Source organism: Denticeps clupeoides, chromosome 1 (genome assembly GCF_900700375.1).
Source record: "Denticeps clupeoides chromosome 1, fDenClu1.1, whole genome shotgun sequence".
Taxonomy (NCBI): Eukaryota; Metazoa; Chordata; class Actinopteri; order Clupeiformes; family Denticipitidae; genus Denticeps; species Denticeps clupeoides.
The window spans coordinates 25618533-25642471 of NC_041707.1; the positions used below are offsets into that span (position 1 = coordinate 25618533).

Consider the following 23939-nt stretch of genomic DNA (forward strand, 5'->3'; position numbering starts at 1 on the left):
TTAAGACCAGTGTCAATTCAATAATATTTCTTTTGAATGCGCTAAATATAATGCTCCATTTGTCTTAGAGAGAGGTTCAGTCATCTGCCAGCCACCTCATCGAGGAGTCTTCGTCAGAACTATGTCTATCGCAAAATGTGCACCATGTGCTGCTTATGTATGTATTTCATGTTCTGACGGGTTTATGAACAATTTTCTTTAGCAAGGAGGATCAGATTGGGTAAGTAGGGCAGAATGGAAACGTCTACAAGAAAATTGTTGTTCATTTCCTCTTGGGGGCACAGTCTTCACAAAGAGGTGAGTGAATGTACAGTTAAGGACTGTAATGAATGATAAAAGTAATAAACTGATGAAACATGTCTTTGACCAATGTGTCCCAGTTTTTGGTAAGTTTTGTTGTGTTTGGAGAGAATTGATTTTGGAAATGTGCCATGGACGATGGAAATGCATTAACTTTTCATGTTTGCTTCAAGAAAAAATCCGCTGTTTCCTTTTTTGTATGAGGTCACTTGTAGGAGTTTGAAACAAAAATGCACAATGTAATAATGGATTTCATTAAAATGGACTGTGTGATTTTTAGCACAATTATAACAATCCTTAGGGCCTTTTTAAATTTCCCCATGAGTGTCATACAATCAGGTCCATACATATTTGGATATTGGCACAATTCTAATCTTTTTGGCTCTATAAACCACCAAAATTGAAACAATCAGGATGTGCTTTAACCGCCAACTTTTAGATTTAATTTGAGAGTGAATGGTGTAGGAATTAAAACAGTTTGTATATGTTCCTCCCACTTTTATGGAACCAATTAATGGACAAGTAAACCAGCTGTCAAGATTCAGTTCAGAAGGGCTACTCCGGGTCCGGAGCTTGGACCGGAGTTTCATGTTCATTCTGTGCTATTATGTTTCCTGATTGTTTTCATCTGTGTCTGCCTCTATAAAGCTGCCCTGTTTGTGTCTGTTTGCCATTGGGTCATTACGTGATGTTTCCCCTGTCCTGTTCACCATGTATTAAACCCCTGTTTCGTAACGTGCATATATGTCCTTCTTCCTTGCCTTGTCCAGCCATCATTCCAGATATCCTTCTTCCACATGTCCAACCAGCATGACAGAACAGCCTTACCACATTTGGATGCAGCCGACGCTTCATCACTTAGATCCAAGGAGACGTAGCTCGCCAGGAGGATGCCGCAAGCCCCCTTGTCCTTGGCCAGTGTTATCTTCATGTTGTGCAGGGTTCCGACATGCCCGATGGGTTTTCCGGATTGTCGAGGCCCCATAGTCCCATCTCCCATGGCATTCAAGGTGAGAAGCAGCCATTCAGCGGGGCATGCTGGAGATTGATGGGAGCAGTGGGTGCCACTGGACAGTGGACAGGATTCCAGTCCCCCACGAAGCTGTCAGCACAGGACAGCCAACACTCGTCCTTATGGACTCTCTGCTGCCCCAGCCAGACGAGTAACGCAGCTGTGCAATGAACCTGCATGGCCAACACATTCTCCTGGGCCTGCATGATGCTGTGGCCTTCCCCTTAAACAGACAGTTGTCTGTGACTTCTCATGTCACTCTTATTGGGACTCACCCATTGCCCAGCTTGAAACCCAGTCAACTTTTTGGCTGACCTGTCTTTCACCCTGCTCCTGCCCGGGACCTGCCTAATTACTTGCCTGAGGCTCTGCCTGCCCTGGCACCCCTGCAAGTCTCTGTCTGTGACACTGCTGGTGACTCAGTTGGTCCCTCTGTTTGTTGGCAGCTCTTGAGGTTTCACCCCTTCTGTATACCACAGCGTTCTCAAACAGTTCCTCTGTTTGCCTTGGAGCCTCTACCTCTTCCGGCTCCTTGTCCATCACCGGCAAACCTGTCTTTCTCCTCTCTTGCTTACTCTGTCTCATTAAAGACAGGGTAAAGTTCTGGACCAACAAGGAGAGCAGTGTGGGCTTGTCATTCTGGATCCTCAATGAGACAGGAGCACTGGGTTACAGCCCAAAACCACAGGTGGCCCCCAGTCAAAGGGTTGCTCCCAACCTTCACGACTCCCAGGTTGGGTCTACAGGAGTCCTGTGTCTGCTGTCGCCTGCTCTGGCACCATCCTCTGTTGCTCTTGTGTGTTCTAATTCCAGTCTTCTACTGCCAGATCTAGTCTTGTGCCTTGGTGTGCTATTGGGGGGTGAGTGATTGGCTTACTGTCACACCCGCAGTTCACCACTCCTGTCTGTCCTTACCATTTGTTATGCCCTTAACTTATCTGCACTGTCTTACTATACCTGCACTCTTTTTTTTTTTTTCAGATTGGTGCAATTCATTACATGTTCTCCAAAAAATAATTGTAAAACCTATGATTCGCATGAAATCCGGCGATTCCCTGTGTACATTTTTGGACCTCAATCCTTTTTTGATAGAATCATTTCCTATTTGTTTGAGTCCAGTCAAGCTTGGGTCCATTGTTCCCTGCTCCTGACAACATTGGGTTAAATGCCTGGTGATGCTTTGTTGGCTGTCTGCAGCTATCTTCAGCTCCTGCTTGTTCTTGGGTCATTGTCCATGTAAACTGTGAAGTGTCGTACAATGTGTTCTGAAGCATTTGGCTGAAATTTTGGGAAGATATTAATGCCCAAAATACTTTAGAATTCATATGGCGTACACCCGGAATACACACCGCTCCCGCAGTGACACCGGCACGTAGGTCCAGCCAGGAGGGCATCCCCGAGGCACAGGGAGACCCTGTGACACTCGGGAAATCTCCTGGTCGAAATCCCACAATACCGGTGCCACCACGAGATACGGAGGCAGAATGGGCTCATCTCCCTCAATGGTAGGTGGTGCAGGGAAGTACCGCGACAGGGCATCAGCCTTGTCATTCTTGGAACCTGGGTGGTATGTAATAGCAAAGTTGAACTGGGCAAAATAGAGTGCCCACCGGGCCTGACGTGAATTTAGCCGCTTAGCCTGCTGGATGTACTGGAGGTTCTTATAATTGGTCAATACAGTAAAGGGGTATCTTGCCCCCTCCAACCAATGACGCCACTCCTCTAACGCAGCTTTTACAGCGAGCAATTTGCGATTCCAATGTCATAGTTTCTCTCTGCCTCCGACAGCTTCCTCGAGAAAAAGGCGCAGGGATGTAACCTACCTGGGGACCCATGGCTCTGTGACAACACCCCCCCTAATCCAACCTGGGAAGCATCTACTTTCACCACGAAAGGCATAGCGGGGTCGGGAAGCTTAAGAATTGGAGTTGTGGTGAAGAGTGTCTTAAGCTCCTCAAACGCCTTGGTGGCCCTTGGGGAAAATCGGATAATTTTGGGCTTCCCTTTAAGGAGGTCGGTGAGGGGTGCTGCCACAGAACTGAATCCCCGGATGAACCTACGGTAAAAGTTAGCGAACCCCAAGAACCACTGCAATTCCTTTACTGTTGTGGGCTCCGGCCACTCAGAAACAGCCCGTAACTTATGATCATCCATGCGAACACTCGCCGTCCCGATGTTATAGCCGAGAAATGCTACTTTCCGCTTGTGGAATTCACACTTCTCGGCCTTGGCATACAACCCATTTTGGAGCAGGCGACGAAGGACGAGACGGACATGTCTGATGTGGTCGTACTCAGTAGGCGAGTAGACCAGGATATCTACTAGGGATTCAGAATGGTGAGGGGGAATAGAAAGAGTGACCAATTCAGATTTGTGCATGACTGGTGCATTACTGACGGGGTGACCATCCAGGGCACGAATGGTGATCGGGCGTGGCAACTCCACCCGGGATATCAAGAGAACCGAGACCAGGGATAAAGAGATGAAATGACACCAGAAACAAAAAACTGAGAACTGAATTGGTAGGATGTGGTGGATACTCTAATAATAGGCCCTTCTGGAACTCGAAGGTGCGGGCACCCAGCTAAGAAAATGGGTCCGCGCAGTAGAGACAAAGTCTTAGCTCTTGGCGTCTCCGCTTCTCCTCCGCCGACAATCGTGTGGACCCCAGCTGCATGGGTTCCTGGGCGGCTTCCGCACTCCCTGGACCAGGGGCAGGAGTCTGGATCGGACTGGATCCGAGGACGAACGCGTTTGGAAAAAGTAGTGGAAGTAGTCCCGCGCAGATGCTTGTCTAACTTAATGGCATCCAGCCCTAGATCGCGGCAGGCTTGTTCGGTCTGTAAGTCTTGGCTCAAACCGTTCCAGAACACTGTAATGAGCGCAGGCTCATTCCAGCCACTGTCCGCTGCAAGGATCCGCAATTCAATTGAGTAGTCTGCCACAGAGGTGTTGCCCTGCCTGAGCGGCAGGAGGCACTGACTGGTCCGGGTGGTTGAAGACCACTGGAGTACCTCAATTCAATTGAGTAGTCTGCCACAGAGGTGTTGCCCTGCCTGAGCGGCAGGAGGCACTGACTGGTCCGGGTGGTTGAAGACCACTGGAGTACCTCAGAGACCTGGTTCAGCTGTGTTTCATGGCAGTGAAGGATAGGAAGCAGCTGGGGGGGTTCTTCTGTCGGCAGAGGGATGTGGGATGCGTCCATCATCTCTCGTTCTGGTTCGGTCTTCTGTCACGTTCCCCTCTAGCTCTGGTGATAAATGGAGGATGCAGGTTGAAATAAGAAATTAGTATTTTATTGAAACTCATGGAAGTTGAAATGAAATAACTGAAATGTCCTTGATCGTAGTACCACGCCTCTCCTCTAGAGGTCGTATTGCGGGATCTTCAGCGAGGCCCTCAGCCGTGAGAGCCGAAGATCACCTTTGTCTTGCACAGGCCTCAAACCCGCGTCTCCGCATTCCTTGCCTTAGCTTAAAACCGTGTGTGCTTTATTGCCATGCGCTTGATTCGAACCCGTGCCCTCCATACACAGCGTGAACGTCTTTACTTGTTGCGCCACTCACACACTGGTACGTCGCCTGGGATAAACAGCATACGGGAATTCTGCACAGAGAATGCAGGATACAAACACACACGGAGAGAGCGAGAGAGCAGGAGAGAAGGGGAGACCCCAGGAGCTTCGGCGTGGCGGAGCTGTAGCGAGCCCAGAGGGGAGAGTAGACTTCCAGTCCTACCGTGGGGTTCACGGTCGTTGCCGTTAAGGACAGCATGTGGTGCGGAGATAAACTCAGGTTGTGTAAGGGAGACCGAATGAAGCACTAAAGGGACCGGCTGGTTATAAAGAGGAGGGGACAGACCCATTACCGCTAAACTAACCAATCACTGATCAGAAGTCATTATCCCGCTAAGCACCCGTGATTACCACCACTTTCCTGTGATGAAGAACAGGTGGGAATAATCAGGGTGCTATTGAGCCCCGGGAGAACACACTAATACACGGGAGAGTTCAACCACTGGGGGCGTAGCAGAGGTGGCACGAATGTTACACCTTGTCTGTTTTTGCTCCTGGTCTTGGTCTCCACCAAATTTGGTCTTGGTCTTGGTACACTCAATTCTCAGCAGTGTCTTGGTCTTGATACCCTCCGGTCTCAGCAATATCTTTGTCTCGATTTAAGTGGTCTTGACTACAACACTAACACCTACATCACTCATGAGAGGGTACGTTTTTGATCATGTGCAGTTCCTTTTTTTGCTCCATACTCTTCTCTTCCCATTATACTGGTACAAATTGATCTTTGTATCAACTGTTCTAGAAGGTTGTTCCAGAAGTGTAATCTGGGCATCGTGTTTTTGAGGCTCACCAATGGCTTATATATTGTGGTAAACCCTCTGTATTTTCTCTGGTGATGTCTTCTTGTTCTTGATCTTGCCAGTTGTTGTGAAGAGTTTTTCTTTTTTTAAAACAGGGAAAAAACTATTCGGTCATCCAAATTCAAAAAGCATACAAGAAACTTTATATTTTATTTGCTCCTTGTTAATGGTACAATGAAGAATTACACCTGCCCATGGAATAGCTGAGCAGTCATTTGTGGGGCAAAAAAGTGAGAGGCACATATGCAAACTATTCACCTGATTTGGATGTAAAAAAACAAAGTCAGCACCTCTATTTCCTTTAATTTGAAATCAATCGTGGTGGTGTATAGAGCCAAATAGATAAGAATTGTGTTGTTGTCACAATATTTATGTAGACTTAACACAGTAGATCCTCATTGAAGCAAAAGCTATATTTTCTCAGGTTATAAAGAGCACGAGAGAAAATATGTGTGATTAATTGACTGAATCTCTTTGCAAATATTTTTTTCACTGTTACGTTTATCATCATTTGTCATCAAAGTAAGACTGAACCCATCTGTATGGTCTACACTACAAATTGTATTGTTATGGTTAGAGAGCAAGAAATAGCAGACACATTGCTATTAGAAGAACACACCCCCTATTCTCTGCGGGCTTATGCTTACCTTTCCTGATAATAGATGTTAGATCAGCATGGGATTTTAAAGGCGCTCATGTTCTTATTTAATCAGGTTTACCACATCCTGGGCTGCAGTTGTGTTCTGCAGTGCTGTTAGTTAATTAAAAGTAGTCATGCACTCTAAACCATTGACCATTGATTGTTAGTTCTGTTCTTAATATAAAATTAGAGGTTTGCTCAGCCTTTCTAATTCCTTTTTTGGCTAATGTTCTTAAATGTTGATGAACCACCCCTACAACTAATCCCAGGTTATATGGCTGATTCTTAAAGTTTCATCATTCACATTTCCTGCAATTCCTCAGACGTCTGCCCACCAAGCTGTAAATACATGTTGTTTGTGCATTGTGTTTGTTGTCTGTTATGAAGCTGTTGCATTCTTATCAGTTTAAATATGTGAAATGATGCCAGCTCCCTCAACAAAATTTTATGCAATGTACAAGCTTAGTTTTTCTTGGAAGTCACTAGAAAGAATGAGCTGTCACAACACTTTTAATGCATTTGATGGGGAGAGTGGGAGAGTCTTGTTTCCAATAAATCAGTATGATATAATTGTTTTCAAAGAGACTGGTGATCAATTTCTTCATATTTATTAGAGAGCTTGCCTAATAAAAATATGGACATTTTTACCAAGTGGCAGCAGAAACACATGCTCTTGAAGTTATTCAAATTCTATCTGCAAAATCATATAGTATCCAGATGTAAGGATTCATTTATTTTCCACATGGTGGTAAAGTCATGATCAATATATAGAAGACTACATACACTGTTATAACATATTTTTTCAGTTATACAGTAAAGTTTGTATATTATATGTGTTTAAATAATATTGTTCAGGGATTCTTAGATTCCTCGTGAATCATGAGAACAGGTTCCCAGTTTTGTTCTGTGTTACTTTATTATTATTACAAAATAAATGTTCACAATGTCAGAAGCGGTCATACGATCAACTATCTGGTGACCCCGGAGACAGCATGCAGTTGAGATTTACTAATGACACTGATAAAATGATTTTTTGTAAGGTGCCAACACAATTATTTTTTGGATTGCACATGTATCTATTTCTTTCTAATTGCATGTTTATTTCATAGCAAGTATGTGTTACATTTTGGATTTGATGTTGCTCTGCTAGCTTCAGCTAGGAGCAGAGAGCACAAAGAAGTTTTTGATTTATTAAGAATGACAGACTCTGACAAACACCACATTTCAAAAACATCTATTTCAAATGTAAATTTATTAATTCAAGTTATTTTCAGTTATGGTTCAGTTTATCTTATTGCTGTGTTATCCATGATTTCTTTCAACCTAGACAGTAATGCCAAGCTTCACATTCATGACAAACTATTAAGATATAAGATTATGAACCTGTACTTCTTCCTTGGTATGAACATAAAAATAGTTAGTCCAATTAAACCAAGAAATCAATATCTTTAATCTAGCTCCTCAACATGTACTCCCATATCATTACAATATATGATGTGAAATCAATGATTCCTATGACCAGAAAAGGCACCTTTTTTTTTTCTTTTGGTCATTTTTTTTTGTTCTTGTTTCCTCTGTGTTAGTGTGCATCTTAGTTGTGTGTGGGTGTGTAAGACTGTGATAAGCAAGGGGTTTATCTGACAGGTGCTGCTTCCAGCTCCTGGTCTCTACATTGTGTGAATAATGTGGATTTAATTTTCTATCTCATTTGGCAGTGAAAGTGCATTTGTTTTGTATGCTAAAGGTCAACCATGATCATAGCCTAAGAAAATGCTCGTTATAGGTATGAAAAATTATTCACACAGTAGCTGTTTGAATAACACATGGCTGGGAGGAGATGTCATATCTTGAAGTGGCCTTCCGATGTGGCTTGATATGCCCTTGTTTTTTGTTTTCCATCCGCCTAAACCCAAACATGTTGTTACAATCAAACCTGATGCTAGCTGGTGTGTCTCACCATAGCAACACTGTTTCATTACCTCAGGGTTTCGGTTGACAATGAGACATTTTTAGCCCTCCTAACCCACTGTAAGTGTTCATCCAGTAAGGACAATTCACCAGTGGCTCCTCTCATTTGGGACCCATTTCCTGTCTGATGCTGGCATTCCATGCACTCCTTGTTTGTGACAAAAAAGTGTGATGTAGTCGTAATGTAAAACCATTTGCAGACATGAACCAGCTATCACCATCTTCTTTTCCATTATTTTTTGTTGGTTTGTTTGGTACTCTGGAGAGATACAAAGTTTGCTGTCTGGCCTTGAGTGTTTAATACGTTAGCATGAACAAGCTGTCACAGAAACTTCAGGGTTTATGTAGCAGAAATATTAATTGTTTTGATCTTCTATCCAATTATGACCCCCCCCCCCCAACACACACACACACACACACACACAAAATGTATTTGTTGTATTTGCCATTGGAGGAATTATGTTTCTGCCATGCAAATAAAGCATGCTAACATCTTTCTCCACCTCTTTCAGCTGGATTCCTCACAGGTGGCTGGCAGCTGGCTGACTCCACTCTCCATTAATGATTTATTAATTCTCCTTACTGACGGAACTTCGGTGCCAGCCCCAAGTTTGGCAGCATAGACGTATTCGCGTTACGGTCGGAAGCAGGGCTGCGCTCCAAATGCTGGCTAATTACCTCATTTTATGTACTCACCATCTAATCTGTCAAACCACTACAACCGGTCCAAAAGTCAGCCAAAAACAATATCACTCCCAGTGCCAAACAGTGTGCCACTTACCGATGTAGGCAGTCAGTGATGGGTAGGGTTGTTTCACATGGAGAGAAACAGACAGATGATGAAACACACATGTAGCATTTCAGAAAGAAAAGACGATATTAGTGGAGATCCAGTCAGGGCCCAAAAGTTGCGCAAGGACCACGGCTACTGTTGCAGCACTAGTTTTGTGGCTCTTTCACAGCAGACATAAAAATGGGTTGCCCTGTACTGAGGGAAGTACGGAGAATTAAAAATAAATAAATCTGACAAATCAAAATGAAAAGAGAAAAAAAAATAAAAGAGCTCAGCTTGGGATGGAGCCTCTGAGTGCAGTTGTTATGGATCTTTTTATGACTCCTTGGTACGATGGTAACGGCAGGTTGTGTTTATTTGTGTAGCGATATTTGCTCAAAATGTGCTTTTCTTGTTTTTGTCATTATACAGATAGTATTTTTTTTTCATGAAAAAAAAGTTTATCATGGAAATGATTCAGGGTTTGTGCATCATTGTTATTGACAGCAGCAGAAAAATAACTTTTAAACTCCATGAGCACAATTAGCTGTGTTGAAAGTTAACCTTTATCTCTGATGGTTTTAATTGGAAGAACTCAAAGCACTTTTTGTCTAAAAGGACAAAAACATCATTGAAATTCAACAGCACATGAATGGATTTGATGGGAAGAGGGAAATGAGAGTGACTAAAATTATATAATTATAATTTGGCCCTGTTTATATTGTGTATATCTGTGAGTGCCACAGCAGATGTCAAATTAAAGATGGGAAAGCTTTAAGGCACCCTCAGCCAAGACCACTAGTCTAATTAAACCTGAAAGTGCAAATCCCATCCAAAACTCTTGGTATTTTTTCTCGCACTCAGTTGCAGGCTCATTTGCCTTGTTACTCAATTATATATATATATATATATATATATATATATATATATATATATATATATATATATATATATATGTGTGTGTGTGTGTGTGTGTGTGTGTGTGTGTGTGTGTGTGTGTGTGTGTGTGTGTGTGTGTGTGTGTGTGTGTGTGCAGCCGATTTGATAGGGAGTTTTTCCTCTTCTTGTTAATGTGACCAGTCAAGGACATGTGTTCAAATTAAAAATGGCCTGTTCAAGGACAAACAATGATGAAAGTGGAACGGATGCACATTTCATATTTAAACCTCAGAACTAGAATAAACCCGGTTGAAAAGTGACAGCCCTCACCAACGAACCCATGGGAATTCGAGAAACCCCAGCCAGCAGTTTTCTTGAAAACATTGTGTTCTCTCACTTGATGCTATCTTTGCCTCATCAGCCACTGCAACTCTGTGGAGCTCTTTTGCTCCTCCCTGTTGATCAAAGACTGTTCACCATTCCGTAACCTCTAATGAAAGACATAAGATTTTGCAGTTAAATTCAAAAAATTCTTTTTTGCTTGCCATTGGTTTTTCTAATGCTGAGTTGGAGAATAGTTGAGAGCAGTCAGACTTTGAGTTGTAGAAGGGTGATATTGCTATGTGGTTTTCGAGGTGCATTGTGGGAAGGATGAAACAAAATTAGCTCAGCCTATCAACTGCACTCAAGAGGTACTCACCCTACCCCTGAGCCTTGCTATAGAGTCACTGGACAATTTCTAAAACGAGTAGGAGACTGCTCAAATCATGACATGTGTTTAATCCAGACTCTTCCTTTCCTCTTTCCTTCTTTTGGTTCCTTCGCCTCTTTCTCTCAATCTTTGGGCCATGCTCAAATTCCAGGTTACCATTTCAGTGGATGGTATACTAACCACCACTGGGTATACACAGGAAGATTACACCATGCTGGGCTCAGATGACTTTTTCTACATCGGAGGGAGCCCAAACACAGCTGACCTTCCTGGCTCGCCAGTCAGCAACAACTTCATGGGTTGCCTGAAAGATGTAAGTGGGAGAACTTCATTAGCAGTTAAGGGGCCAAGCTCTCAGTCTTTCTTTCAAACTCATTTTGTCATTGCTTTGTTAGACTTATTTTTCAATGTTGCCATTTATAAAATATTCATACACTTATTGCCTGTGGATAGATGTTTTTCATTCAGAACAAATTAATTCAGGAAAGTAAGAAGGGAAACTGTAAGTAAAGATTTGTACATTATCGCCATTTGCAATATATTACGAAGAACTTCATGTCTGTTTTCCATTTTATTCCCTTGTGGCGGATTTGATCAAATGCCATTAGGACCAAAGTACCCTTTACACCATGCTCAGCAGGAACGAGGGGGTAAAAAGCACAAACAATACTACTCATTATGTAGACTCAATCCATTCCGTTGCATAATTTATTTTTACTCACCAAAGCACCCATTACATTCAGTTTCAGAGACTTGATATTTCATGCAGGTCTACAGGAACAGTGTTGAGATGATGTGTCTATGTGTGTGGCAGGTATTAAGGACAGACTGTGTATAAGACTAGCAGCCACTGTTCGTTACAACTGTGCACCTGCACATTTGTATTCATTGACTTGCAACATGCTCTTCCTTTTTCCATTTTTTCCCCTAAATTTTAGCACCCAGAAAACCAATAATTTTTCAGTAATCATCCAGTTCAATCAAGTGTTGTGTTCAAGTGCACCTTGCCAGAACATATCAATGCTAATAACTTGATAATCAAAGAAGGATAGAACCAAATCTAGCTTTAACTACAACCTTTAGGGGATGAAACTACTGGAACAGTTTGAAGTGTTCAAATCTAACAATTAACTCTTTGCCAGTTTGTTTGTTTTTTTTGGAATCTGAAATACTGAGAGGTGTTAACCATTTGACTTTAATTTTATCCAGAAAGCAATAAAAAACAGAGTTGCTGAGCACTACTCAAAACCCCAACAGAGAAACTGTACAGAATAAATGTGAACACGTGAACTACAGTTATTGTGAGGGTAGAACCTTCATCAGCAGTTCCATCGTTTACACAGCCTGTCCTTAATACACTTCACTTCATATATAAGCATTTTATATTAGCTTGACTCATGTTTATGACTCTTAAGCTAAGATGTTTTTTTCTCATATAATCATTTTTAATGACACAATAATCCCATGCCATAGTGTAACTTCATTAAGTTGTAATATTCCTATTTTTTAACATACGTTACTAAAGTAGAAGTACATGTAATTCTCAGACTGTTCCACTGATTATTAGTGAATACAAATAAATTAGATTAGGGCAAAGGGAAAGTGGATGTCACGTCTATGGACTTACGGGGGAAGGAAGCGCAGAGGTCTGACATACTTGGAAGGGGTTTTTTATTAATAAACAAACACTAAACACAAATAAAGACTGGCGCGGTGGCCGAAAACGATTTAACTTAAATGAAGAACTTAAACCCGTAGGCGTGTGGCGATTGCCAGAACTCAAATCACAAACATACACACGGTTGTCAAATGAAGTTCACGAAAATGCCAGAGACCTGGAAGGGGCGAAAACATCCGGCATTTATGCGCCGTCAGGATTGGCCACTGGTGTTGAGCAGAGCTGCCGTCAATCCTGACAGAGCCCCCCCTCCAAGGGCTACATCCTCGGAGCCCCAGCAGTACCATCAGTGGAGGTGGCAGGGCGGACGGTGGCAACCACAGGGCTCCTGCCCTGCTGTATCCTCCCCTTGGAGGACCCGGTCCCTCGGGCTGGCTCCCCGGCATAGTCAGGCGTGGCGGCCCCGGTCCCTCGGGCTGGCTCCCCGGCGTGGTCAGGCATGGCGGCCCCGGTCCCTCGGCCTGGCTCCCCGGCGTGGTCAGGCGTGGCGGCCCCGGTCCCTCGGCCTGGCTCCCCGGCGTGGTCAGGCGTGGCGTTCCCGGTCCCTCGGCCTGGCTCCCCGGCGTGGTCCCGCGTGGCGTCCCCGGACCCTCGGCCTGGCTCCCCGGCGTGGTCCAGCGTGGCGTCCCTGGACCCTCGGCCTGGCTCCCCGGCGTGGTCCCGCGTGGCGGCCCCGGACCCTCGGCCTGGCTCCCCGGCGTGGTCCCGCATGGCGGCCCCGGACCCTCGGCCTGGCTCCCCAGCGTGGTCCCGCATGGCGGCCCCGGACTCTCGTACCTGCACACAATAATCAGGGCCGATCCATCTGGGTACGTGTGGGCCCTGTCTCCACACGTCCCCTCTGACACGTCTGACAGAGCCCCTTCAGCTAGCCCCTTCTGCGTCCGTTGGGACAAGCAGGCCCTCTTCCTGCCTGTCCCAGCTGGGTCCTCATGCCTACCTGGGGGCTCTATGGCGCTCCACCCCTCTGGAGGTGGATGCAGGCCCATGCCTGGCCCGCCCTGCTCACCGGCTACCGGAGGACCCTGCTCAAACGCTTCCCCACCTACCCTCCCCTCAGGAGGAGCCCCCAACCCAAACAGCACACCCCCAAAAAATTAGGGGTACCTTGGGGCTTGTCCACCTCGTCTTGGACCAGCACATTCAGGTCAGGAACCTCCTCCCTTGGGTTCGGCTCCGCGGCTGGGTCGCCATCTGATGGACACAAAGAGGGGAAGTGGGGGCGACATACGGACACATATGCCACGCACACACACACAGACAGAGACAGACAGAAGAGAGGGTCGTCTGGATCCCTCTCTGGGCTCTCCGGGACCTCCTCAGGGGGCACAGCCAGGATCTTGGGAGGTGCGACCTTCTCGTCGCCCAGGCCCTGGCTCAGGCTCTGGCCGATCAAACTCCGCCCTCAGTCTCTGCTGGAAGTCCTGAAAACTCCTGTCGGTCTCTCCCTGCTGCCAGAGGGCTGCGCTCCAGCCCCATGCTGATCCAGTCAGACACGTGAGGATGGTGGTGACCTCATCCGTGTCTGCTGCCCCACTGAAGGGTCCTGGGACCATTGAGCTGTCCCACACAGGGCTGGGCACGTCGCTGGAGATGGTGGTGGGTGTGTGGCGTGGGGGGTGGTTTACGTCTTCTCCAGCATGCGGGGGTGCTGGTGATGCGCTGCCGTTCAGCTGAGGAACGTCCGAGCAGAGGGAAGGCGGGTCGGCGACTGGAGCTGGGAGGGCATCTTCCCTGTGAGGCAGTTCCGGCAGTGCAGTTGCTGGCTGGCGACCTCCTGTCGCCCTCTTCCACCAGCTTACCCCCGCATCGCTGTCCTCCTCCTCACTGTTGTCGCACCTCTGGGACTGACGTGGGTCTCCACGGACCTCGCAACGATCATGGACGGGCACGATGGGCGGAGGCATTCCGGCACCGACTGCCCAATTGCCGTCATCCTCGTCGTAGTCCGTGTCGACCTCGTACCCTCGGAAGTCACGTGGATCTTCATGGATGTCGCGACAATCTCGGACGCGCGCGCTGGGTGGAGCCATCCCGGCCCCGACTGCCCAACGAAAATCCACGTCATTGTCGCTCACGTCATCCGTGTCCTCCCACCGGTGACTCCGAGGGTCGTCCACCCTGCGGACATCCTGGACCCAGGGTGCGATCAACTCCCATGGGCAGTACTCTGGCCATTCGGGCTGGAGCCTGCCCACCTCCTCGCTGGAGGGACGCCGCCGTTGTCGCTTCTCACCCCCCTGGAAGTGACGTGGGTCCCCACGGACCTTGCGACGATCGCAGACTGGCGCGATGGCCGGAGCCCAACTCTCATCTCCCATGCTCTCGTCGTCGTTCGTGTCGTCCCAGTCCATGGGGAGCCTTGCCAGAAGAGCACAGAGTTCTTGGCTCGACATGGCGAAGATCGTGGGGGTTGCATCCTTTGCGCTCGCTGCCCACGTCACTTCCTCGCTGCTGCTGACGCCAACGTCCTCGTTCCGCCCACTCACCCACCGACGTTGTCGCTTCCGGGTTTCCCGGGGGTGACGTCATCACGCGGCGCCGTGTACCACGGCTTCTCGGGGAGAAAACGCTCCACCGGAACGGGTGTCGCGTCTCTCCCCTGGCGTCCACGTTCGCCGCGCCGGGCTGCATCCTCCGCGGTGCATTTTCTCCTCTGCTTTTTACCTCTGCGCTTTTGGGTGGGTCTCCGGCATTCTGTCACGTCTACGGATTTACGGGGGAAGGAAGCGCAGAGGTCTGACATACTGGGAAGGGGGTTTTTATTAATAAACACTAAACACAAATAAAGACTGGCGCGGTGGCCGAAAACGATTTAACTTAAATGAACTTAAACAAACCCGTAGGCGTGTGGCGATTGCCAGAACTCAAATCACAAACATACACACGGTTGCCAAATGAAGTTCACGAAAATGACGGAGACCTGGAAGGGGCGGAAACATCCGGCATTTATGCGCCGTCAGGATTGGCCACTGGTGTTGAGCACAGCTGCCGTCAATCCTGACAGTGGAAGGTGACACAACGTGCTGTATCACAAACCTTTCTGTCTCTCCAGCAATATCCTGTTATTAGTAGAGCGGAAATGCTTATTCAAAAAAGATACAGATTTAATAAAAAAGTTTCCTTTGGTTTAGGGGTTGGTTTTAGCTCTTAACCCTTTAACACCCCCTTTCAGCCAGCCACTGTTCCATGTGTCAGTTCTTTGTAGTTACTGTCTTAATGAACTGCTGTTACTTATTAAATGGGAACTGTTTATTGTACTGCTTTGTTTATTGTACGTGGTAAATTGGCCCTTTAGACCTGTTAAATCATGACCTGATGCTACATAGACAACAGTGCATATGCTATATTTTACTATTTTCAAATATATCGCCTGCCTCCAGCTCTCTCTCCAGACATTTGTTTAATTAGGTTCACGTCACTGTTTTTTGTGTGGCAGCTTTACTATCCTGACATCCAAATTAAAAATTGATTTCTTCGATTTGCTCCCACACAGATGGCATATATGCAGTTCCCCTAGCACCTACCTGCCTCTACTACATTCATACATATTATAGTTCACTCAGAAACATGCACAAGTGTATCAATGTATCATATTGTCACAGTTCATCTCAGCCATTTTCAGCGGTCAACTGAGGCATAATATGATTCTGCATGAGAGCAAATCGTAATTGAATGGAATCATGAAACCAGTGAAGGTTCACACTTTTAGTTTCTGCCATTGTTTTGCATTGGTTCTACAAAATGTGATCTGTTTCTTGTATGAATTATGAGATCATGTGGTGTATCACTCTATGTAACTTTATATATCTACCTATGGGTGGCACCTCAAGTACCAATATTAATTGTCATGAGGCTATGTGGAGAAAGCAGATATTACATTTGGATGATGAGATATTTCTCAACCTGTCTTTATGTATTTATGTTTTGTACCAACAAGTTTACACTTTCATTCCATCTCTGCAGGTTTGCTTCTGTAATCATTTATTATATTAATTGCTCTATTACATGGGCCAATGGGGTCCACACATTTGGCCTCACTTCATTAATTACCCCAAACAGAAACAGTGGTCCACAGAACAGCATTACACAGATCAAATTGAAGTTGTGTTAGTTTACAGGAATAGACCAAATTAAGAGAAGGTGTAAAGAATTCTTAAAAACACTGCAAATGCAATAAATATATTTAGTGGTAATTACATGTATGCAAAATATCTGTCGTCAGGTGATGGTGACTATTTATACATCACATATCACCTGTGGCTAACTCCTGTTCTTTTTGTGGTGTAGCTTATAACAGTTACAGGTTAGTCTAAGTATTTTCTAAAGACTTGAAGTATTGGGAAAATTACATTTACAATGATGAAAAATGAGTCTGGTAACATTGACCAAAAAATAACCAAATTTTTTATGAATTAATATAACAAAAATGGCTAATTACTTCTGAGAAAAAAAAGACATAAAGCAAAACTTAAATTTGGCTTGCTTATAGAACAAACTGAATCCACGGAACTATGAAATAACACACATGAGGTTATACAATAAATAAAAAAATAACAAACATTTGAAGTCATTGTGAAGCACCGCACACTGTGCACACAATGAAGTGTGTCCTCTGCATTAACTTATCACCCTTGTGAGCAAAAAGCAGCCATGAAAGGCCACTGGGGAGCAGTGTGTGGGGATGGTGCTCTGCTCAGTGGCATCTCAGTGGCACATTGGTGCCTGAGGATTCTAACTGGCAACTTTCTGATTTCTTACCCTCTAGGCCACCACCGCCCCAACGCAAAAGGTTTAACATTTCTCCAAAGCAGGGAGTTTTGGCTGGGATACCAGCATTTCACACTCTTGGCTTCTCTGTACCACCTTACGTTAGACAACAGGGATGTTTTCCAACAATCTTGAAGGCTTAATGCTGAACACTTTATCATTTAATTATGGTGGCATGCAGCGGCGTGTAAATGAGGCGCAAACGCTCAACATGTGACAAAGATAGTGGTTTTAATAACAGAAACAAAAAGACATCAGTGCAATGGCCTAGAAAACAAAAGATCTGAAAATACAGCATAAAAAAACAGAACAATGCAGAACTAGGAAGTGATAGAGAAACCAACATCTAAAGGCTTCCGATCACACACACTGAATGTGCAGGTGGGGGTAATGTGCAGCACATGGCAGCATCTGGGAGCACCCCATGCTGCATCAGGAACAGTGGCTGGCCTCCTGGGCAGTCCGGCAGGGCCCCTTGCTGACTCAGGAATGGAGGCCAGCCTCCTGGGCACTCCGGAAGTGGCCCTTGTTAAGATGTGAATGGAAGAATGTGGAGAGCAGTTTCAACCTGCCATGACCTCCTAAATAGCTAGGCATTGCTGCATTATCCTTGCCACTTAACCTTCTGCCCAATTGGCTGGAGCCCAAAACTCCTGTGGAAGTTGAGTCAGCACTGTGACCATCTTCTTTGTGAATCCTGTCTGGGAGCATAAAGGCTTTGGCTGGCCACAGTCAACTCCACTGGAACCAGAGAGCTGGAAGCCAAGACCAGTGGGGACATGGAAGGGCGGAGGCTCACTACGGTCTGACATGGCACTAGACAGGTACTGCAAACTAGCTGGGGAGCACTAGGGCAGTGGGGCTGCACGACCCATGTCGGGTGTGAAGCAGCAGGCTACACCAGCAATGGGTCCATCATCCGTGGGGACTGGTAGGCAGGACATCTTTGCTTTCGGTCCCCAACAATCTACCTTGTTGCTGCTGGTCTCCTTGTTCTTGCTGGATGGCTCCGGCTCTCCATCGGCTTTTTCCTGCCTCATTGGGGTTCCCAGGAGGAGAGTGCACAGCTCCTGACTGGACGGGGCAGGTGGGGAAGGGGTCGATGTCGTCATCTTTGGGATCAACCTCCCAGGCTCGACCCACTTTCACAGACGGCACTCTGGCAATCCACACCAAATCCTGTTCTCATTTTCCGACCGGGGAAAATTCTCTTTCTCGGTCTATGCCGTTTCGATTGTGTCTCAGGTTGGTCCTGAATTCTGTCAAAAAAGCTCAATATGTGAAAAAGATTGTGGTTTTAATAGCCTGAAACACAAAAGAACTGAAGGGCTCCAATCACAGTTACTGAACAAGCAGTAGTGCAGTACCTGGCTAGCCCAGGGCTGACTTGGCATCACACATGGTAATGAACATCTCATAAAGTGTCTTTTGATGATGACAATAGTGATCAAAGCAGTCATGAAGGTAAAAATATGTGACATACTTTGCTTTACACCATTGAAATATTTGTGAAAATGTGAATATTGACCATTGAATATATGTGAAAATATTTTGGTTAGTGTCCTGCAGGAATAATTTTACATTTTCCAAAACACTACTTAGTTTAAAACAGTCTTTCTTCTCTCTGTCTCCACCTAAAGGTGGTCTACAAGAACAATGACTTCAAACTGGAGCTCTCACGACTGGCCATTGAGAGGGACTCCAAGATCAGTCTACATGGTGACCTGGTATTCCGCTGTGAAGATGTTGCGGCACTGGACCCTGTCACCTTTGAGACACCAGAGTCCTACATTGCCCTGCCCAAGTGGGACACCAAAAAGACAGGCTCAATCTCCTTTGACTTTCGTACCACTGAGCCAAGTGGCCTGCTCCTCTTCAGCCATGGAAAACCCCTAAGCCCCAAAGAGCAGCGGCCAGGGAGGGAGCTGAAGACAGACTACTTTGCTATGGAACTGTTGGATGGTTTCCTGTACCTGCTCATGGACATGGGTTCTGGGAGCATCAAGCTAAAGACGAGCAATAAGAAGGTCAACGACGGGGAGTGGTGTCATGTAGATTTTCAGAGAGAAGGACGGAAAGGTAAAAAAATCATGATTGTTTCTATGGCCAGCTCTGCGTGCTGAAATGCAGGTTGTAGAGCACACCAGAGCCGTGGAATAGGCAATCTGATATTTTCTGGGTAAATTCAATCTTGAGATTGCTTGCTGCATTAAACACAATAGTGCATCACAATGCTCACACGCATTGACACACTACTCTTTTACAAGTTTTCTGCTGTTCCCTTTGACATATTATTTTTCTACTCACTATTCCCATTGGCACTTCAAATTTAAAACACTCTTTTCTGTGTGAAAATCATCATAAATGTGTTTCTGCATGTGAGAGTTCACAGGGGAATGTGTGCGTGTGTGTGTGACCCACACGGCATGAGATGGCTTCTCATAGCTCATACCTAATCACAGTTCTGGTGTCCCATTGAGAGCCCCACTGATCACACTCCTGTCCCTGCTGTAATTGCATTTTAATAGACAATTAAGAGTGAGTCGTAAATCACAGAGCGACACCAGAAGACGAGTGCCGGCTCATCCACTCCACACAGCAGCCAGCGCATGTTCTTCTACAGTCTGACTAATACCCCCTACTGCACACAGCAAAGAAGGCAGAAACATGTACATATATAGCTGTGTACATATATAGCTGGACATATATACATATATATAAGAATACACACAAACAATCAGTTATATTAAACTGGCACACACACACACACACACACACACACACACACACACACACACACACACACACACACACACATATATATATATATATATATATATATATATATATATATATATATATGAAGTGAAAGTGAAAGTGAAGTGATTGTCACACATGATACACAGCAGCACAGCACACAGTGCACACAGTGAAATTTGTCCTCTGCATTTAACCCATCACCCTGAGTGAGCAGTGGGCAGCCATGACAGGCGCCCGGGGAGCAGTGTGTGGGGACGGTGCTTTGCTCAGTGGCACCTCAGTGGTACCTTGGCAGATCAGGATTCGAACCAGCAACCTTCTGATTACGGATCCGCTTCCTTAACCATAATAAAAAAAAAAATCTTTCTGAAACATATCTGGATCAGTCATGTTGGCTGAGGTAATTTCTTTTTTGTCCACAAGGAGAAATAAAGGTGCCAAAATCTAGGAAACCATCATGTCTGTTAAGCATCGGGGTGAACTTGTCTTGCAAACAGAGCTTCAGGGAACATTTTGTTGGTAGAGGGAATAATGGTTTGGAATGAATTCTATATTATTTTTGAATTATGGGTTCTCAGACCAAGTAAATGAACAGAGTAGCTGATAGGAATTTAATCCTTGTCACATATTTACAATGGGATATATAAATACACACTTACATTCATTATAACTTGTTTTAATTTTCTTTAGGCTCCATATCTGTAAACAGCCGGAACATTCCATTTAACTCTAATGAGGGCAGTGAGATCCTGGATCTGGACAGTGACATGTTCCTGGGTGGTCTGCCTGAGACTCGTCAAGGCTTGGTGCTGCCCCCAGAGGTCTGGACTGCGCTGCTGAACTATGGTTTTGTGGGATGTGTGCGTGACCTCTTCATTGATGGCAAAAGCCGAGACGTACGACGACTGGCTGAGATCCAGAGTGCTCCAGGAGTAAGCAGCTTCTGCACTCGTGAGCTGCAAAAGAGGTGCAGCAGTGCCCCCTGTGGGAATGGAGGACAGTGCAAGGAGGGATGGAACCGCTACATATGTGATTGCACTGGCACTGGATACTTGGGCACCAACTGTGAAATTGGTGAGATACAAAAATATGTCTAAATTCCATTCTCTTTCATACCCATGTGTACCAAAACAGTCTCCATCCCTTCCAAAAACAACACCAACAGTCCCCCCCTCCCTACCTCACATTCTCAAGCACAGTAACTATGGCATGTAAAAGCCTTTATTAATAAAATATCAATTTTTCACAGCAATCAGTCATTTGAATAATTAATTTGGACCTACCCACCCATACAGGTTTGATGCTTTCAGTACTCCCCCACCAAAAAAAAAGATGAAAAATAACTGAAGCATAAAAAACATGATTATGATGGTGATTAAACTAAATTTAAAAAAGTGTACTCAAATGTGGCTGAACCTATAGGGTCAGTTTCTACTTAATTAAGCCTAGTGCTAGATTAAAGTTATTTTTGAATGGAGAATTTCAATGAAGTCTAGGACTAAGCATAATCCATGAACAGTAAATCAACCCATTCTGTTCTCATAGGCCTACATAATGTGTCATCATTCAATATTATAGACACATACAATTTGGTTGTCTACTTTTCACAATTCATCAGTAATAAAACTGAACCATGTATTTTAGCAATACATTTGCATCAAACCGTAGCTGTCAGTATGTTAAAGGGATGTTTGACATGTAAAGGGTTTTGGTGACAGGCACTGCTAGGAGTAGCTGAGCTCTGAGCTGTTCTGAGGCAGTTTGCCCAACAAAGCTCTGGTGCCTACTGTCACCATCTGGAGTTCTCTCACTACTCCAGGTGGTGTGGGAAGCTTTGTCGGACAGGTTGAATGATGCCAGGCGTATGTAGTGAAGTGTGTCCCCGGTCATTCCAGTTCTGTCCAACTCTCTCCATTCCTGTTGAGTAGTGATTTATACTGTTTAAAAAGTCAAACTCCTTATCATTAAAGGATAGTGCAAAGTCTGGGGATTGTGAAAATCTGAAAGACATTGTGTAGTTCTGCTAAGACCTGACTTATTTATTTCATTTTGGGATGAAAGATTAATGATGTGTGCATAAACATAATGAGCAAATTCTCTTGCTGAATCCCACACAGATATAATTTTCTAACTGTTCTCTTCTACCCTCTAGTGTGGCTATAAAGTAATGCAGATATTCTGGATGTACTGTACATTACAGCCATTAGCCATTATGTTGCGCTCGAGTTGCAGATATTTTCTTCTTTTTTTTTTCTATTCCAAATCCTGTCCATAAACCTATGTGCAATATCCCATACATTTAGATTTATATTACATTAATCTACATATGCAGATCTGAAAAGTGTTTATTCACCAAAAAAACAGCACAATGGCCAAAAACAGAACAGAATTATTTTCTCACAAATCATAGAACATCTACTAACTGACAGGTAGGTGGTATGGTAGTCAAAGGGTGAGGACAGAGGACAATGGGGAAACTTAAAAACTCAGTGACATGGCAAAATTACATAATAATCCTTTATTAGTCCTACAACAGGGAAATTTGCAATCAGGGCTAAGTGTCGAGGACAACAAGAACAGGAAGAGGAACCAGTGCATGGATTCTAGTGGATCGTCCATGAAGGAACATGGCTTATCTATGATAAGATCTCACAATGAAACTCATTTATTTTACAGACCGTATTTTACAGACTCCAGTCTGCCACAACATTAAAACCACCTTATAAAATTATAAAACAGATAACACATGAAAAAAAGACTGAGGTAATAATTGCATTAGTAAAATTTAGTCACAGAAAATGTATTGTGGCTGTCAATGGTGTTACCTGGATGGTTAAGTCTTGTAGGTAGCAAGGGGGTGCTGCAATGGCAGATTTTATGCTTGAGTGAAATCTGGGGAATTTGGACCGCCTGTAGCACTTTATCATGTTTTTAAAACCTGAAAGTTTTTACAGTGTGGCATGACTGTAAAATATTTCACATACACTATTTGTGTATCTGAGAACCATTTGAAAAATGATGTGTTTACGAGCCCTGTCGATATCTTTTTATGCAATTTAATTTTGTAATGCTCTATTAGCATGTGGTTACATATAGAACACAATTGTGTTCTGAAGAACGGAGAACATAATCGCTTATATATTCATTTCACCCTGTATTGTTTGATTTCTGGAATGTCTCTATATTTGGATTTTGGCCCTTGAGCTTTAGCTCAATGCCAAATTAATTATGATTCAAAATAAATGAATTCCATAATAAGAAAGGATTTACCCAGTAACTGGCAATCATTTGCACCATTGGCGTTGTGCTGCGACCCAATTTTGGAGGCATCCTTGGGCAAAATGTAATTTTAGCATGTGTTTATTTTAAGCTGTAGTACAAGAGTTACTGCAAGACTTGGCTTCATGCAATAAGTCTCACAATCCTGTCTGATCACACATGTTTTAAGTGTTGAGTTTAGTTCAGAATCAAATTCTGATCCTCATTCAAATAAAGACATTTTTTTTACTCTCTTTTTGGTTTGTATAATTTAAAAACAAGATATTGTTATTATTATTATTATTATTATTAATGTTATGTTTATACATTATTTTAATCATGTACTTTGATACACTGCTTAGTTAGCCATAGTTAACTTCATGTACATTACATATCAATTATGCATTCATGAAATCCTCAGCAACATTAACATGCAGACATTCTGTTTTTCTTTCCACAATGTTTGGGGTTGTTCTTAAGATTTAAACAAATGCGCACAATCCGTTTGTGCTTATTAAAATATAGACAATTATATATAAAATATAATTTGTGTTTAATGTGTTTTTTATGTGCGCAGAGGCCACGGTTCTGAGCTATGATGGTAGTATGTATCTAAAGATCATCATGCCCAGCACCTTGCACACAGAGGCTGAAGATGTGGCGTTGCGCTTCATGTCACAGCGGGCTTATGGCCTCCTCATTGCCACCACCTCTAAGGAGTCAGCTGACACCCTGCGCTTGGAGCTAGATGGAGGACGGGTCAAACTCACCGTTAACCTAGGTAGCCACCACCTCCACTACCATTAACCCTGACGT

At 44.4% G+C, this 23939-nt stretch overlaps 1 protein-coding gene across 1 annotated transcript in view; it reads left to right on the forward strand.

The window, feature by feature from the left end:
• LOC114786953 (neurexin-2-like) overlaps positions 1-23939 on the forward strand; it is a 384882-nt gene that overhangs the window by 256262 nt on the left and 104681 nt on the right. The window contains exons 8-11 of the mRNA XM_028974592.1: positions 10809-10970; positions 18746-19184; positions 20556-20939; positions 23701-23904. Of these exons, the coding sequence (XP_028830425.1) occupies positions 10809-10970; positions 18746-19184; positions 20556-20939; positions 23701-23904 (1189 nt within the window). The remainder of the gene's footprint in view (positions 1-10808; positions 10971-18745; positions 19185-20555; positions 20940-23700; positions 23905-23939) is intronic.